Genomic DNA, 16,649 nt, shown 5'->3' on the forward strand with positions numbered 1-16,649 from the left:
AGGGGATTGAGGATGGTGGAGGATTGTGAGTGGATTGAGGAGTGTGGAAGAGTGAGTAGATTGAGGAGTGTGGAGGATTGTGAGGGGATTGAGGATGGTGGAGGATTGTGAGGGGATTGAGGAGTGTGGAGGATTGTGAGGGGGTTGAGGATGGTGGAGGATTGTGAGGGGATTGAGGATGGTGGAGGATTGTGAGGTGATTGAGGATGGTGGAGGATTGTGAAGGGATTGAGGAGTGGATTGTGAGGGGGTTGAGGATGGTGGAGGAGCATGAGGGGATTGAGGATGGTGGAGGATTGTGAGGGGATTGAGGAGTGTGGAGGATTGTGAGGGGATTGAGGAGTGTGGATTGTGAGGGGATTTGAGGAGTGTGGATTGTGATGAGGGGATTGAGGATGGTGTGGATTGTGAGGGGATTGAGGATGGTGGAGGATTGTGAGGGGATTGAGGATGGTGGAGGATTGTGAGGGGATTGAGGAGTGGTGGAGGATTGTGAGGGGATTGAGGAGTGGAGGATTGTGAGGGGATTGAGGATGGTGGATTGTGAGGGGATTGAGGATGGTGGAGGATTGTGAGGGGATTGAGGATGGTGGAGGATTGTGAGGGGGTTGAGGATGGTGGAGGAGCGTGAGGGGATTGAGGATGGTGGAGGATTGTGAGGGGATTGAGGATGGTGGAGGATTGTGAGGGGGTTGAGGATGGTGGAGGATTGTGAGGGGATTGAGGAGTGTGGATTGTGAGGGGATTGAGGAGTGTGGAGGATTGTGAGGGGATTGAGGAGTGTGGATTGTGAGGGGATTGAGGATGGTGGAGGATTGTGAGGGGATTGAGGATGGTGGAGGATTGTGAGGGGGTTGAGGATGGTGGAGGATTGTGAGGGGATTGAGGATGGTGGAGGATTGTGAGGTGATTGAGGATGGTGGAGGATTGTGAAGGGATTGAGGAGTGGATTGTGAGGGGGTTGAGGATGGTGGAGGATTGTGAGGGGATTGAGGATGGTGGAGGATTGTGAGGGGATTGAGGATGGTGGAGGATTGTGAGGGGATTGAGGAGTGTGGAGGATTGTGAGGGGATTGAGGAGTGTGGATTGTGAGGGGATTGAGGATGGTGGAGGATTGTGAGGGGGTTGAGGATGGTGGAGGATTGTGAGGGGATTGAGGATGGTGGAGGATTGTGAAGGGATTGAGGAGTGGATTGTGAGGGGGTTGAGGATGGTGGAGGAGCGTGAGGGGATTGAGGATGGTGGAGGATTGTGAGGGGATTGAGGATGGTGGAGGATTGTGACGGGATTGAGGAGTGTGGATTGTGAGGGGATTGAGGATGGTGGAGGATTGTGAGGGGATTGAGGAGTGTGGAGGATTGTGAGGGGATTGAGGAGTGTGGATTGTGAGGGGATTGAGGATGGTGGAGGATTGTGAGGGGATTGAGGATGGTGGACGATTGTGAAGGGATTGAGGAGTGGATTGGAGAATTGTGAAGGGATTGAGGAGTGGATTGTGACGGGGTTGAGGATGGTGGAGGAGCATGAGGGGATTGAGGATGGTGGAGGATTGTGAGGGGATTGAGGATGGTGGAGGATTGTGAGGGGATTGAGGAGTGTGGATTGTGAGGGGATTGAGGAGTGGATTGTGAGGGGGTTGAGGATGGTGGAGGAGCGTGAGGGGATTGAGGATGGTGGAGGATTGTGAGGGGATTGAGGATGGTGGAGGATTGTGAGGGGATTGAGGATGGTGGAGGATTGTGAAGGGATTGAGGAGTGGATTGTGAGGGGGTTGAGGATGGTGGAGGAGCATGAGGGGATTGAGGATGGTGGAGGATTGTGAGGGGATTGAGGATGGTGGAGGATTGTGAGGGGATTGAGGAGTGTGGATTGTGAGGGGATTGAGGATGGTGGAGGATTGTGAGGGGATTGAGGATGGTGGAGGATTGTGAGGGGATTGAGTCTGGTGGAGGATTGTGAGGGGATTGAGGATGGTGGAGGATTGTGAGGGGATTGAGGATGGTGGAGGATTGTGAGGGGATTGAGGATGGTGGAGGATTGTGAGGGGATTGAGGATGGTGGAGGATTGTGAGGGGATTGAGGATGGTGGAGGATTGTGAGGGGATTGAGGAGTGTGGAGGATTGTGAGGGGATTGAGGATGGTGGAGGATTGTGAGGGGATTGAGGATGGTGGAGGATTGTGAGGGGATTGAGGATGGTGGAGGATTGTGAGGGGATTGAGGATGGTGGAGGATTGTGAGGGGATTGAGGATGGTGGAGGATTGTGAGGGGATTGAGGATGGTGGAGGATTGTGAGGGGATTGAGGATGGTGGAGGATTGTGAGGGGATTGAGGATGGTGGAGGATTGTGAGGGGATTGAGGAGTGTGGATTGTGAGGGGATTGAGGATGGTGGAGGATTGTGAGGGGATTGAGGAGTGTGGATTGTGAGGGGTTTGAGGAGTGTGGAGGATTGTGAGGGGATTGAGGAGTGTGGATTGTGAGGGGATTGAGGATGGTGGAGGATTGTGAGGGGATTGAGGATGGTGGAGGATTGTGAGGGGATTGAGGATGGTGGAGGATTGTGAGGGGATTGAGGATGGTGGAGGATTGTGAGGGGATTGAGGATGGTGGAGGATTGTGAGGGGATTGAGGATGGTGGAGGATTGTGAAGGGATTGAGGAGTGGATTGTGAGGGGGTTGAGGATGGTGGAGGCGCGTGAGGGGATTGAGGATGGTGGAGGATTGTGAGGGGATTGAGGATGGTGGAGGATTGTGATGGGATTGAGGAGTGTGGATTGTGAGGGGATTGAGGATGGTGGATTGTGAGGGGATTGAGGATGGTGGAGGATTGTGAGGGGATTGAGGATGGTGGAGGATTGTGAGGGGATTGAGGAGTGTGGATTGTGAGGGGATTGAGGATGGTGGAGGATTGTGAGGGGATTGAGGATGGTGGAGGATTGTGAGGGGATTGAGGATGGTGGAGGATTGTGAGGGGATTGAGGATGGTGGAGGATTGTGAGGGGATTGAGGAGTGTGGATTGTGAGGGGATTGAGGAGTGTGGAGGATTGTGAGGGGATTGAGGATGGTGGAGGATTGTGAGGGGATTGAGGATGGTGGAGGATTGTGAGGGGATTGAGGATGGTGGAGGATTGTGAGGGGATTGAGGATGGTGGAGGATTGTGAGGGGATTGAGGAGTGTGGATTGTGAGGGGATTGAGGATGGTGGAGGATTGTGAGGGGATTGAGGATGGTGGAGGATTGTGAGGGGATTGAGGATGGTGGAGGATTGTGAGGGGATTGAGGAGTGTGGATTGTGAGGGGATTGAGGATGGTGGAGGATTGTGAGGGGATTGAGGATGGTGGAGGATTGTGAGGGGATTGAGGATGGTGGAGGATTGTGAGGGGATTGAGGATGGTGGAGGATTGTGAGGGGATTGAGGATGGTGGAGGATTGTGAGGGGATTGAGGATGGTGGAGGATTGTGAGGGGATTGAGGAGTGTGGAGGATTGTGAGGGGGTTGAGGATGGTGGAGGATTGTGAGGGGATTGAGGATGGTGGAGGATTGTGAGGGGATTGAGGATGGTGGAGGATTGTGAGGGGATTGAGGATGGTGGAGGATTGTGAGGGGATTGAGGAGTGGTGGATTGTGAGGGGGTTGAGGATGGGGAGCATGAGGGGATTGAGGATGGTGGAGGATTGTGAGGGGATTGTGTGGAGGATTGTGAGGGGATTGAGGATGGTGGAGGATTGTGAGGGGATTGAGGATGGTGGAGGATTGTGAGGGGATTGAGGATGGTGGAGGATTGTGATTGGATTGAGGAGTGGATTGTGAGGGGGTTGAGGATGGTGGAGGAGCATGAGGGGATTGAGGATGGTGGAGGATTGTGAGGGGATTGAGGATGGTGGAGGATTGTGAGGGGATTGAGGATGGTGGAGGATTGTGAGGGGATTGAGGATGGTGGAGGATTGTGATGGGATTGAGGAGTGTGGATTGTGAGGGGATTGAGGATGGTGGAGGATTGTGAGGGGATTGAGGAGTGTGGAGGATTGTGAGGGGATTGAGGAGTGTGGATTGTGAGGGGATTGAGGAGGTTGGAGGATTGTGAGGGGATTGAGGAGTGTGGATTGTGAGGGGATTGAGGATGGTGGAGGATTGTGAGGGGATTGAGGATGGTGGAGGATTGTGAGGGGATTGAGGATGGTGGAGGATTGTGAAGGGATTGAGGAGTGGATTGTGAGGGGGTTGAGGATGGTGGAGGAGCATGAGGGGATTGAGGATGGTGGAGGATTGTGAGGGGATTGAGGATGGTGGAGGATTGTGAGGGGATTGAGGATGGTGGAGGATTGTGAGGGGATTGAGGATGGTGGAGGATTGTGAGGGGATTGAGGATGGTGGAGGATTGTGAGGGGATTGAGGAGTGTGGAGGATTGTGAGGGGATTGAGGAGTGTGGATTGTGAGGGGTTTGAGGAGTGTGGAGGATTGTGAGGGGATTGAGGAGTGTGGATTGTGAGGGGATTGAGGATGGTGGAGGATTGTGAGGGGATTGAGGAGTGGATTGTGAGGGGGTTGAGGATGGTGGAGGAGCGTGAGGGGTTGAGGATGGTGGAGGATTGTGAGGGGATTGAGGATGGTGGAGGATTGTGTCGGGATTGAGGCTGGTGGAGGATTGTGAGGGGATTGAGGATGGTGGAGGATTGTGAAGGGATTGAGGATGGTGGAGGATTGTGAGGGGATTGAGGGTGGAGGAGGTGAGGCTGAAGGGGCCACACTCACGGAAGAGTTTCTGCAGTTTGGAGGCACAGCAGATGAAGTGACTGAAGTCGAGGGTCCCATCCGTCTGGTGTCGCAGCCAGAGCTGCAGGTACAGCTGGGAGCTCAGCCCGAATCCTGCGAGCACAACCGTCAGTGAGGGTAGGGGGAGTCCACCTCATTCCCTATCCTTACCCTCACCCTCATCACTATCCCTACCCCATCCTCACCCTCATCATCATCCCTACCCCTATCCACACCCTCACCCTTACCCCCACCCACTCCCTAACCCTCACCCTTACCCCCACCCACTCCTTCACCATCACCATCACCCTCATCCCTTCCCCACCCACTCCCCCCACACCCTCATACCCTATCCTCACCCTCATCCCTACCATCAGCCTTATCTTCTCCTTCAGCATCAGTCTCACACTCATAACATCTCCCTCCCTCTCACCTTACCCTCAACCACTCTCTTGGCTTCATGCCTACCCTCACCCTCATCCCAGCATCATGTCCACACTCTCCCTCAGCCTTACCTCTACAAGGTCTCCAATCTCCACCTTCCCCCTCCGTCTCTCCACCTCATCCACCTCTCACTGTTACATCTCCTCTCCCATACCCTCGATTTCACTCCTTCCCTCCGAATTGCAACAACTTCGAGTGGGGATATTTCTGACCCCTCACCTGCGCGGGTCAGGGCAGGTCGGAGGTCACTGGAGTTCATCAGCCCAGATTCGGGAGAGGCGTACAAGTTGAAGATCTCCTGTGCTCAGAGAGAGGAGTTTCACGATGAGGGTCTCCGAAACCGTCCCTCCCACCTCTGCACACACACACACACACTCTCCCCTCCCACGGCTACAGTCCATCTCCCCCACCAAACCCTGCTCCACTCCAATCATCACTCAGCTCTTTACATCACTCTGCCCGTCACCCCCTACTCCAACATCCCATCCTCTACCACACCCTCCCCCGTCACCCCCTCCCCATCACCCTCCCCGTCACCCCCTCCCCATCACCCTCCCTCATCACCCTCTCCTCCCGTCACCCCTCCCCATCACCCTCTCTTCCTGTCACCCCCTCCCCATCACCCTCTCCTCCGCCACCCCCTCACTATCACACCCTCCTCCGCCACCCCTCCCCATCACCCCTCTCTACCACCCCCTCCCTATCACCCTCCCCTTCACCCCTCCCCATCAACCCCTTCCGATCACCCTCTCCTCCGCCACACCCTCACTATCACCCCCTCCTCCGCCACCCCTTCCTGTCACCCCCTCCCCATCACCCTCTCCTCCGCCACACCCTCACTATCACCCCTCCCTATCACCCTCCCCCCGTCACCCTCTCCTCCCATCACACCCTCCCCGTCACCCCTCCCCATCACCCCCTCCTCCCGTCACCCCCTCCCCATCACCCTCCTCTGCCACACCCTCACTATCACCCCCTCCTCAGCCACACCTTCCCCATCACCCTCTCCTCCTGTCACCCCCTCCCCATCACCCTCTCCTCCGCCATCCCCTCCCCATCACCCCCTCCTCCACCACACCCTTCCCGTCACCCCCTCCCCATCACCCCCTCCTCCACCACACCCTCCCCCGTCACCCTCTCTTCTGCCACCCCCTCCCTATCACCCTCTCCTCCATCACCCCTTTTCACCCTCTCCTCCATCACCCCCTCACTATCACCCTCTTCCTATCACTCTCTCCTCCATCACCCCCTCACTATTACCCTCTCCTCCATCACCCCCTCCCTATCACCCTCTCCTCTGCCAACCCCTCACTATCACCCTCTCCTCCAACACCCCTCCCCATCACCCTCTCCGCCACCCCCTCACTATCACCCTCTCCTCCATCAACCCCTCCCTATCACCCTCTCCTCCATCACCCCCTCACTATCACCCTCTTCCTATCACTCTCCTCCATCACCCCCTCACTATCACCCTCTTCCTATCACTCTCCTCCATCACCCCCTCACTATCACCCTCTCCTCCAGCAAACCCTCCCCATCACCCTCTCCTCCGTCACCCCTCCTCAGTCACCACCACCCATCACCCCTCCCTCATCATCCCCTCCTCCGTCATCCCTTTCTCCATCATACCCTGCTCCATCACCCCTTTCCTCTGTTGCCCCCTCCCCATCAACTACACCCGTCACTCACTCCCTTGTCACCCCCTGCTCCATCAACCCAGTCTTCCATCCCCTACTATTCGTCACAACCTCCCCATTCCCCCTCCCCATCACCCCTCCCTATCACCCCTTCCCTATCATCCATTCCCTGCACCCCTGCCCCATCACACCCTCCGTCAGCCCCCATCAACCCCTCCTCCATCACAACCTCCTATGTCACCCTTCCCCCTACATGCCCTCACCCATCACCCCCTCCGTCACCCCTCCCTGTCTCTTCCTCTCCATCACCTCCTCTTCTGTCACTCCTTCCTCCATCATCCCCTCCACCGTCAGACTGTCCTTGTCACCTCATCTGTTAACCCTTCCTGTCACCCCCCTCCTTGGTTAACCCCTCCCAGTCATCCTTTCCCTGTCACCCCCTCCCAGACACCCTCGCTTCATCACCCCCTCGAGGTCACCCCCTCCCCATCACCCTTCCTCTGTCACCCCTACTTTGCCCCATTACCTCTGTCACCACCTCCCCGTGACCCCCTCCTCCATCACATGCTCCTCTTTTACCCCCTCCCCATCACCGCACCTCCATCACCTTTCCTCCCTTGCCCCTCCCTGTCACCCCTCCTCGATGAGCTCCTCCAGCATGTCACCCCTCCATCTCCCCACCACTCTTCCCTCCATCAAACTCACCCACTCTCACCCTCCTCCCACCATCACCCCATCCCCACTCACCCTCCTCCCTCCATCTGCACTCACCTTCACTTTCCCTCCTCCCCATCTCCCCATCCCTCACTCAGTTTCCTTCCACCCCATCTCCCTCCTCCCTCCAACTCTCCTCTATCTTTCCACCCTCCCTCCTCTCCTCCACGCTCGCTGCTCACTCCATCTCTCCATCCTCAATCTTCCTCTTCCTTACCTCTCCATCCTCACTTTCCCTATCCCCTCCATCTCTGCAGCCTCACTCTCCCTCCTCCCTTCATCCCCGCACCCTCCATCTACCTCCTGCCACCAACTATCCACTCTCACCCTCCCTACTTCCTCCATCTCCCCCACTCCATTTCCATCATTGATCTATCCTCCATCACTCTCCCTCCATCTCTCCACACTCACTCTCCCTCCTCACTCCATCTCTCCACCCTCATTATCCTCCTCCATCCACACTCCCTCATCCCTCTCCTCCCTCCATCTCCTCACTCTTCCTCTTCCCACCATCTCTCTCTCCCTCACTCACTCTCCCTTCTCCCTCCATCTCTCTACACTTACTCCTCCTCCATCCACACACTCTCCCTCTGTGGTAAACCATATATACGTTGTAACTGGGTTAACTGTCTGGACACGCCCCTCTACTGACTGCCCCTGAGGCTCCTCCCACAGATTCATGTATAAATGTGTTTCGCCTTGCCCCTCCCCCTCAGTCCGGGGGCAGACACTCATCACGGAGGTCGTATTGTACGGCGAATTTCGGTATTTTACCTAACCTCAGTCTTCTGGAGTTATTGAAGGTGCTTCAATTTTATTTGCTGTACATTTTAAAGCATGGAACATGCACTAAAACCCGACAAATTAGACCTTGATCCGCAAACACTTGAAGCTGTAAATGCTTTCGAACTCTGGCTGGCCTGCTTCGTAGCGTATCTAGAGGAGATTAAAGCGACCGACCCCGTAGCGAAGTGCAGAGTTCTACTCCCCAGGGTCAGTCCACGGGTTTATTCGCTGATCAGAGACCAGCCGAGCTACGATGGCACGATGAGCGCCCTCAAAGGCCAATACCTGCGGCCGATAAACAGCGTCTATGCTTGGCACCACTTAGCGACACAGCAACAACAGCCCGGGGAATCAAGTGCTGAGTTTGTCCGAGCCCTACAGACACTCGTGCGGGCCTGCAATTGCCAGGAGCTGACGGCAGGAGAACATGCAGAGCTCCTAGTGAGAGATGCCTTCATCACGGGGACCAGGTCAGTGTATGTGCGCCAGCGGCTGTTGGATAAAGCCGATCTTACCTTACGTTCGGCGACTGAGCTGGCCAACACGCTGGAGGCCGCTCTGCATAACTCTGAGGCTCTCCAGGCACGTGATCCCCCGATGACCTCGTGGCGCTGCAGACCCCGCAACCCGCTGGCGAATCGACCTCGGCTGCCGCCAGTCACGAGTCCACGAAGTACTACTTCTGTGGACTGGAGAAGCATTCCTGGAAACGCTGCCCGGCCTGAGAAGCTACCTGCTCCAGCTGCGGAAAGAAGGGCCACTTTGCGAAGGTCTGCAAGTCCAAACCGCGAGTGGGATCGAGCAGCGCCGCATGCGAAACATGGGGGCCGCCATCTTCCCTGCAGGCCGCCACCACGTGCGAGACATGGGGGCCACCATCTTCCCTGCACGCTGCCACCACGTACAAGACATGGGGGTCACCATCTTGCCTGCCGCCATCTTCCCTGCACGCCGCCACCACGTACGAGACATGGGGGTCACCATCTCGCCTGCCGCCATCTTCCCTGCACGCTGCCACCACGTATGAGACATGGGGGTCACCATCTTGCCTGCCGCCATCTTCCCTGCACGCTGCCACCACATGCGAGACATGGGGCGGCCATCTTGGTCGGCGCCACTTCCCACCGCCTACGACCAACAGGTGCTCACGGGCCACCCCACCGCACCGGACCAAGACAGCAACCCCACCCTGGCTTCCGTGACCCTCGACCAAAGCGCTCCCCACCAGCTCTCAAGGTCAATGATGGACATCCTGGTGGAGGGGCACAGGACAAGCTGCCTGTTTGACACAGGCAGCACGGAGAGTTTTATCCACCCGAACACGGTGCAGCATTGCAGACTTGCGATACGGCCAGTAAGTCAGAGGGTCACCATGGCCTCCGGGTCACATACAACAGACATCCGGGGGGGTTGTGTAGCGACACTAGTGGTGCAGGGCACAGAATATCGAGACTTTACGTTACTGGTCTTGCCTGAACTGTGTGCCCCTGTGCTGTTGGGGCTCGACTTCCAGAGCCACCGAAAAGTGTGACAATGAAGTATGATGGGCCCCTCCCACCAATTACTGTCATAAATCCCCTGTTTTGTAGAGATATGTCACGTACCCCGCTACTGACCACACACACACACCGACCCGCACATCCCACCCAACATGATGCCAACTGCCACACTACCGACACCACTTGCGGCCTCTCCACCCTCAGGATCCCTCCCCCACCGCTGTTCGCCAACCTGACCCCCGACTGTAAACCTGTGGCAACTAAAAGCAGGAGGTACAGCGCGGGGAACAGAGCTTTCATTAAGTCGGAGGTGCAGCGGCTGCTCAGGGAGGGGGTCACTGAGGCAAGCACAAGTCCTTGGAGGGCCCAGGTGGTCGTTGTTCGGAACGGGGAGAATAATAGGATGGTTGTGGACTATAGCCAGACGCAGCTCGACGTGTACCCTCTACCCCGCATCGCGGATATGGTCAATCAGATAGCACGGTACAGGGTGTACTCGACCATAGACCTAAAATCTGCTTACCATCAGCTCCCCATCCACCGGGAGGACCACCCTTATACCGCCTTCGAGGCGGACGGCAGGCTTTATCATTTCCTTCGGTGTCACGAATGGTGTATCTGTCTTCCAGAGGGCAATGGACCGGATGGTGGACCAGTGCCAACTGAAGGCCACTTTCCCATATCTGGATAACATCACCATCTGTGGTCACAACCGGCAGGATCACGACAACAACCTCCAAAAATTTCTCCAAGCGGCCAAAGCTTTCAACCTCACCTATAACAAGGACAAGTGTGTATTTGGGACCACCCGACTTGCTATCCTTGGGTGTGTCGTGGAGAATGGAGTCATTGGCCCTGACCCCGACCGTATGCGCCCCCTGTTGGAACTCCCTCTTCCCAACACCCTCAGAGCCCTCAAAAGGTGCCTGGGCTTCTTTTCATATTACACCCAATGGGTCTCTAACTACGCAGACAAGGCCCACCCCCTCGTCAAGTCCACCACATTCCCCCTCTCTGCCAAGGCTCACACGGCCTTCAACCGCATAAAAGGGGACATTGCCAAAGCAGCAATACATGTGGTGCATGAGTCCATTCCCTTCCAAGTGGAGAGTGACGCCCCCGACTTTGCGCTGGCTGCTACCCTCAACCAGGCGGGAAGACCAGTGGCGTTCTCCTCCCGTACCCTTCAAGGCCCTGAAATTCGGCACTCCGCAGTGGAGAAAGAGGCCCAGGCCCCATAGTGGAAGCTATAAGGCACTGGAGGCACTATCTCGCCGGCAAAAGGTTCACTCTGCTAACTGACCAGCGCTGAGTCGCATTCATGTTTAATAACCAACAGCGGAGCAAAATCAAAAACCATAAAATTCTGAGGTGGAGAATCGAACTCTCCACCTACAACTATGACATCATGTACAGGCCTGGGAAGCTCAACGAGCCCTCCGATGCCCTATCCCGGGGAACATGCGCCAGCGCGCAGATGACCGGCTATACGCCCTACATGTAGATCTTTGCCACCCGGGGGTCACCCAGCTTTTCCACTTCGTGAAAGCCCGGAACCTGCCTTACTCCCTTGAGGAGATCAGGATGATGACCAGGGACTGCCAAGTCTGCGCAGAGTGCAAACCGCACTTCTACCAACCCGAAAAGGCACAACTCATCAAGTCCACCCGCCCCTTTGAGCGACTGAGTGTTGACTTTAAGGGCCCCCTTCCCTCCATCGACCGCAATGTGTACTTTCTTAACGTTATCGACGAGTACTCGCGGTTCCCCTTCGCCATCCCTTGCCCTGACACCACTACCACGTCAGTTATAAAAGCCCTTCGCAAGCTCTTCACTCTGTTCGGATACCCATGCTATATCCATAGTGACAGAGGGTCCTCGTTTACGAGTGACGCGCTGCGCCAATATCTACTGGCTAGGGGAATTGCAACCAGTAGGACCACGAACTATAATCCCCGGGGGAATGGACAGGTGGAGAAGGAGAATGGCACGGTGTGGGAAGCCACACTCTTAGCCCTCAGGTCAAAGAGACTGCCGGTCTCCCGCTGGCAGGAGGTCCTTCCTGAGGCACTCCACTCCATCTGCTCCCTGTTATGCACGGCCACCAATGCCACCCCTCATGAGCGGCTCTTTTCGTTTCCCAGAAAATCGACCACTGGAACCACCTTACCAACTTGGCTGACGTCCCCGGGGCCAGTGCTGCTCCGGAAACATGCGAGGAGCCATAAATACTCCCCGATGGTCGAGAGGGTTCACCTACTTCATGCGAACCCTCAGTATGCCTACGTGGTTTTACCTGATGGGCGGGAGGACACGGTCTCCATCTGCGACTTGGCGCCCGCAGGAGCTCCGGGCCCCTACCCTGAACACTCCGTGGTGACTACTAACCCCGTACGCACCGATGTATGTACCCACGAGACACCGTGCACCCCGAACCCTATACAGACACCACACGACTCTCCCATACTGGGCGCGACGCACACGCACGAGGGATTACCAACGCCTAACGTGCTGGCACCTCACGTCAGGCCAGAACCAGCACAACCGCCATCGCCGGTGCAATCACCGCCGGTGCTACGTCGATCACAGCGACGGACTCGACCGCCTGATAGACTTAACCTGTAAATATACTTGTTGTAAATATTGTCAGTCACTTCACCCCGCGGGACTCTTTTTAAAAAAGGAGGGGTGAATGTGGTAACTGGGTTACCTGTCTGGACATGCCCTTCTGCTGACTGTCCCTGTGGCTCCTCCCACAGAGTCCTGTATAAAGGTGTTCGCCTTGCCCCTCCCCCTCAGTCCGGGGGCAGACACTCAGCACGGAGGTCATATTGTACAGCGAATAAAAGCCTTTCGGTATTTTACCTAACCTCAGTCTTTTGGAGTTATTGAAGGTGCTTCACCCTCCTCCCTCCATAACCCTCTCCTTCACTATCCCTTCTCCCTCTTCCCTCCATCTTGTCCTCACTCACTTTCCCTCCTCCCTCCATCTTGTCCTCTCCTTCACTTTCCCTCCTCTCTCCATTTCCCACCTCCCTCGATAACCCCCTCCATCTCCCTCCTCCCATCTATCCTCCCTCATCTCCCTCCATCCTTCCACACTCACTCTCTTCCTCTCTCCATCTCTCCACCTTCACTCTCCCTCCTCCCTCTATCACCTTCTCCCTCACACTCCTACTATTCCTCCTCCTTCCATCTCTCCACTTTCAATCTCCCTCCGCCCTACATCTCCCCCTCCCTCGATCACTCTCACCCCCACTCTCTCCTGCCTCCATCTCCCTCGCTCCATCTTGCCCTGTCCATCACTTTCCCTCCTTCCTCCATCGCTCTCCCTTCCCTCTCCAATTTGCTTTCTCCTTCACTTTCCCTCCTCCCTCCATCTCTTCACCCTCAATCCCACTCTCTCTCCTCTCTCCATCAACATCTTCCTCACACTCCCTCCTCCATCCATATGTCCCTCTCCACTATTCCTCCTTCCTCCATCACCCTCATCCCCACTCTCCTCCCTCTATCTCCATCTCTGTCACTATCCCTTCTCTCTCATCTCCCTTCCCTCACTTTCCCTCCTCCTATCAACCTCACCCCACTCTTCTTCCCTCCATTTCCCTTCTCCCTCACTCTCTCTCCTCCCTCCATCACCCTCATCCCCACTCTCCCTCCTCCCTCCATCACCTTGACTCTCCTCCCTCTGCCAATCCCTATTCTCCCACTTCCCTCCATCTCCCTCACTTTCCATCCTCTAACCACCTCCCCTCTCTCACACTCCCTCTTTCCTGCCCCCTCCATCTCACCCTCTCCCTCCTCACTTCATCTCACCTTCCTCACTCTCCCTCCTACTTCCATCATCCTCTCCCTCACTCTCCCTCCTACCTCCATCACCTTCTCCCTCACTCTCCCTCCTACCTCCATCACCCTCAGCCCCACTCTCCATCTTCCCTACATCACCCTCACATCCACTCTCTCTCCTCCGTACATCTCATCCTCTCCCTCACTCTCGATCCTCCCTCCATCTCCTCCTCACCCTCACTTTCTCTCCTCCCTCCATCAGTCTCCCTCCTCCCTCACTCTCCTTCCTCCCTCCATATCTCACCTGCAGTTTGTGGATGTGAGCCCTGATTAGCTTGGCCTCTCGAAGTGTCAGCCACCCCTGCTCACTAGGGTCCTGTGGGCAATGTCAAGGATCAATCTCACCTCTTCCTCATCCCTCGCAGAGACTCCCGTCTGCCTCTCTGCGTACGTCAACCCACCCCCTCCCCTCTGACCCCCAAGTCAAACAGGCTGATGGAAGGATACATTCACGGTGAATGCCAGACTGCAGCAGGTATCCAGACTCAGTTGGAAACGTTTAGGAGCCTCTGTGCAGAGAGAGAGAGAGAGAGAGAGAGATGATGTCAAAGCTCAGACATCCCGCTCTGCAAAAACTGATTTCAGGGAGGTAGCACCATCAATTTGCGGGAGATTTCCGGAAGAGGTGGGATGTCTGCAATAGAATAGCTCCTTAGCAGCCAGCCAGCTAGTTTAAATAATGTTAGCTATGCTAATGAACGAATGACACCCATTAAACTCACCTCAACATGTCTTTTACAGTCTTTACCCACCATGGGCAATAGAAAAGTCACTGTTGCAAACAGCACAGCGAGCAACACTGTCATTATTTTTGACCCCTATTAGGCAGGGGTACACTTCAGTGTAGTCTGGGGTGACGTACGTTTTATATTTTCTTTTTTTTTGGAACACCCTGCCATGGCGCGCTCTCACTCACGCTCTCTCTCTCTCGCCACTCATGCACTTGTTCTCTTGCTCGCTCGCTCTGAAAAAATAGATTTCTGTAATACTGTTTATAATTTGCGGGCATTAGGGAGCCACTATTCATATGCGGGAGACTCCCAGAACTTCCGGGAGAGGTGGGATGTCTGAAAGCAGAACCAATGGCTCATCAATAATATTGTGACTCTTGGCTGGGGAAAAGCAAACAGACACCCAGAAAGTAAAATCAGAGCAGAACCTGTTGTAAAAAGCAACACTCCTGAAATGTGAGGACATGTCAGCCCCACCCCATTCGTTTCAGACCCTGCCCTGGCTGCTCTTTCACAGATTTCCTGCACTGCCCCCACAATGCTTGCTTTTGTCTTGACAGTAACTGAGCCCCCACGCTGGGGAGAATTACAAAGATCCCCACACTTTCAGGAAGAGATTCTTCATCTCCGTGCTGAATTGCTGACCCCTTGTTTCGGGCCGGACAACCTAGCCAGGTGAAACAACAACTACCCAGATCCCTGTGAGAATTCAAAATCCTTTTGGAGTGAGGAGGGGAACTAATGTTTGGCACATTGAGCTATACTAGGTGGTATTGCATTGAAAGGCCCAGATAGAGTGGATGTGAAGAGGATGTGTCCTACAGGGGGAGAGTCTGCGACCACACAGCACAGCCTCAGGATAGAAGAACATTCCTTTACAACTGAGATGATGAGAAATTTCTTTAGCCAGAGTGTGGTGCATCTGTGGATATCATTGCTACAGATAGGTGTAGAGGCCAAATCATTGGATATATTTAAAGAGAAGGTTGATAGGTTCTTGATTAGTCAGGGAGTCAAAGATTGTGGGGAGAAGGCAAGCCGCAAAAAGGCCGTGATTCTTTTAGAGGTAAAGTAACTAACAAAATACGATGAGCACATCTTTAAAATGTGGGAGGAAAGACCTGGAGGGAATCTGGAGATCATGTAACTGTCAGACAGACAGCACCTGAGGTCAGGATCGAACCTAGGCCTCTGGAGCTGGAAGTCAGCTGAGGATGACTGTGCTGGTTTTGTGTCAAGCAGGAGGTCTTTAGTATTCATTTACATTGGTGGCACTTGTACAGGACAGGTCTCACACCAGCAGGTTCAGGAACAGTTGTTACCTCTCAACCATCGGGCTCTTGAACCACAGTGGATAACTTCACTCACCATCGGAAACCTATCTGACGCATCCTCTCCACATCTACCCTGTCTAGTCCTTTCAATAATCGATAAGTTTCAATGAGATCTCCCTGCATTCTTCTAAATTCCAGTGAGGACAGGCCTAAAGCTGCCTAATGCCCCTCATATCTTAACCCCTTCATTTGCAGAATCATCATTCTGAACCTCCTCTGGACTCTCTCTATTGATAGCACATGCTTTCTGAGATATGGGGCCCAAACTGTTGACAATACTACCTCAAACAACAGGAATTCTGCAGATGCTGGAAATTCAAGCAACACACATCAAAGTTGCTGGTGAACACAGCAGGCCAGGCAGCAAGTAGAGGTACAGTCGACGTTTCAGGCCGAGACCCTTCGTCAGAAATGTCGACTGTACCTCTTCCTAGAGATGCTGCCCAGCCTGCTGCGTTCACCAGCAACTTTGATGTGTGTTGCTTGAATTTCCAGCATCTGCAGAATTCCGGTTGTTTGTATGTATGTATGTATGTATGTATGTATGTATGTGTTTGTATGTTTATTTATTTATAAATGAATGAATGAGGTCATTTTTTCTGTATTTACACAATTTGTTGTCTTTTGTTCATAGGTTGATTGCCCATCTTTGCTTTGTGTGTCATTTTTCATAGACTCTGCTTTTACTGTGAATGCCTGCAAGAAAATGAATACCAGGGTTGCTTATGGTGACATATACATACTTTGACAATAAATTTACTTTGAACTTTGAACTTTATGACCTATCCTTTGTGACGTGGGTGGTCAGTCTTCTTGAACCTCTGTTGAAGGGCCTCCCACACAGTCAGAGCCCGTGACCACAAAGGTCCAGAAAAACATTCCCGTCTGAGGATGGTGTG

General features: G+C 54.4%; 1 protein-coding gene across 1 annotated transcript in view; it reads right to left on the reverse strand.

The window, feature by feature from the left end:
• Positions 1-16,649, reverse strand: part of LOC134352522 (calpain-8-like) — a 197,783-nt gene that overhangs the window by 33,884 nt on the left and 147,250 nt on the right. Inside the window, exons 16-19 of the mRNA XM_063059788.1 lie at positions 14,133-14,194; positions 13,930-14,001; positions 5,423-5,501; positions 4,760-4,873 (exon numbers count right to left, since the gene is read on the reverse strand). Of these exons, the coding sequence (XP_062915858.1) occupies positions 4,760-4,873; positions 5,423-5,501; positions 13,930-14,001; positions 14,133-14,194 (327 nt within the window). The remainder of the gene's footprint in view (positions 1-4,759; positions 4,874-5,422; positions 5,502-13,929; positions 14,002-14,132; positions 14,195-16,649) is intronic.

This window comes from Mobula hypostoma, chromosome 10, assembly GCF_963921235.1.
Source record: "Mobula hypostoma chromosome 10, sMobHyp1.1, whole genome shotgun sequence".
NCBI lineage: Eukaryota > Metazoa > Chordata > Chondrichthyes > Myliobatiformes > Myliobatidae > Mobula > Mobula hypostoma.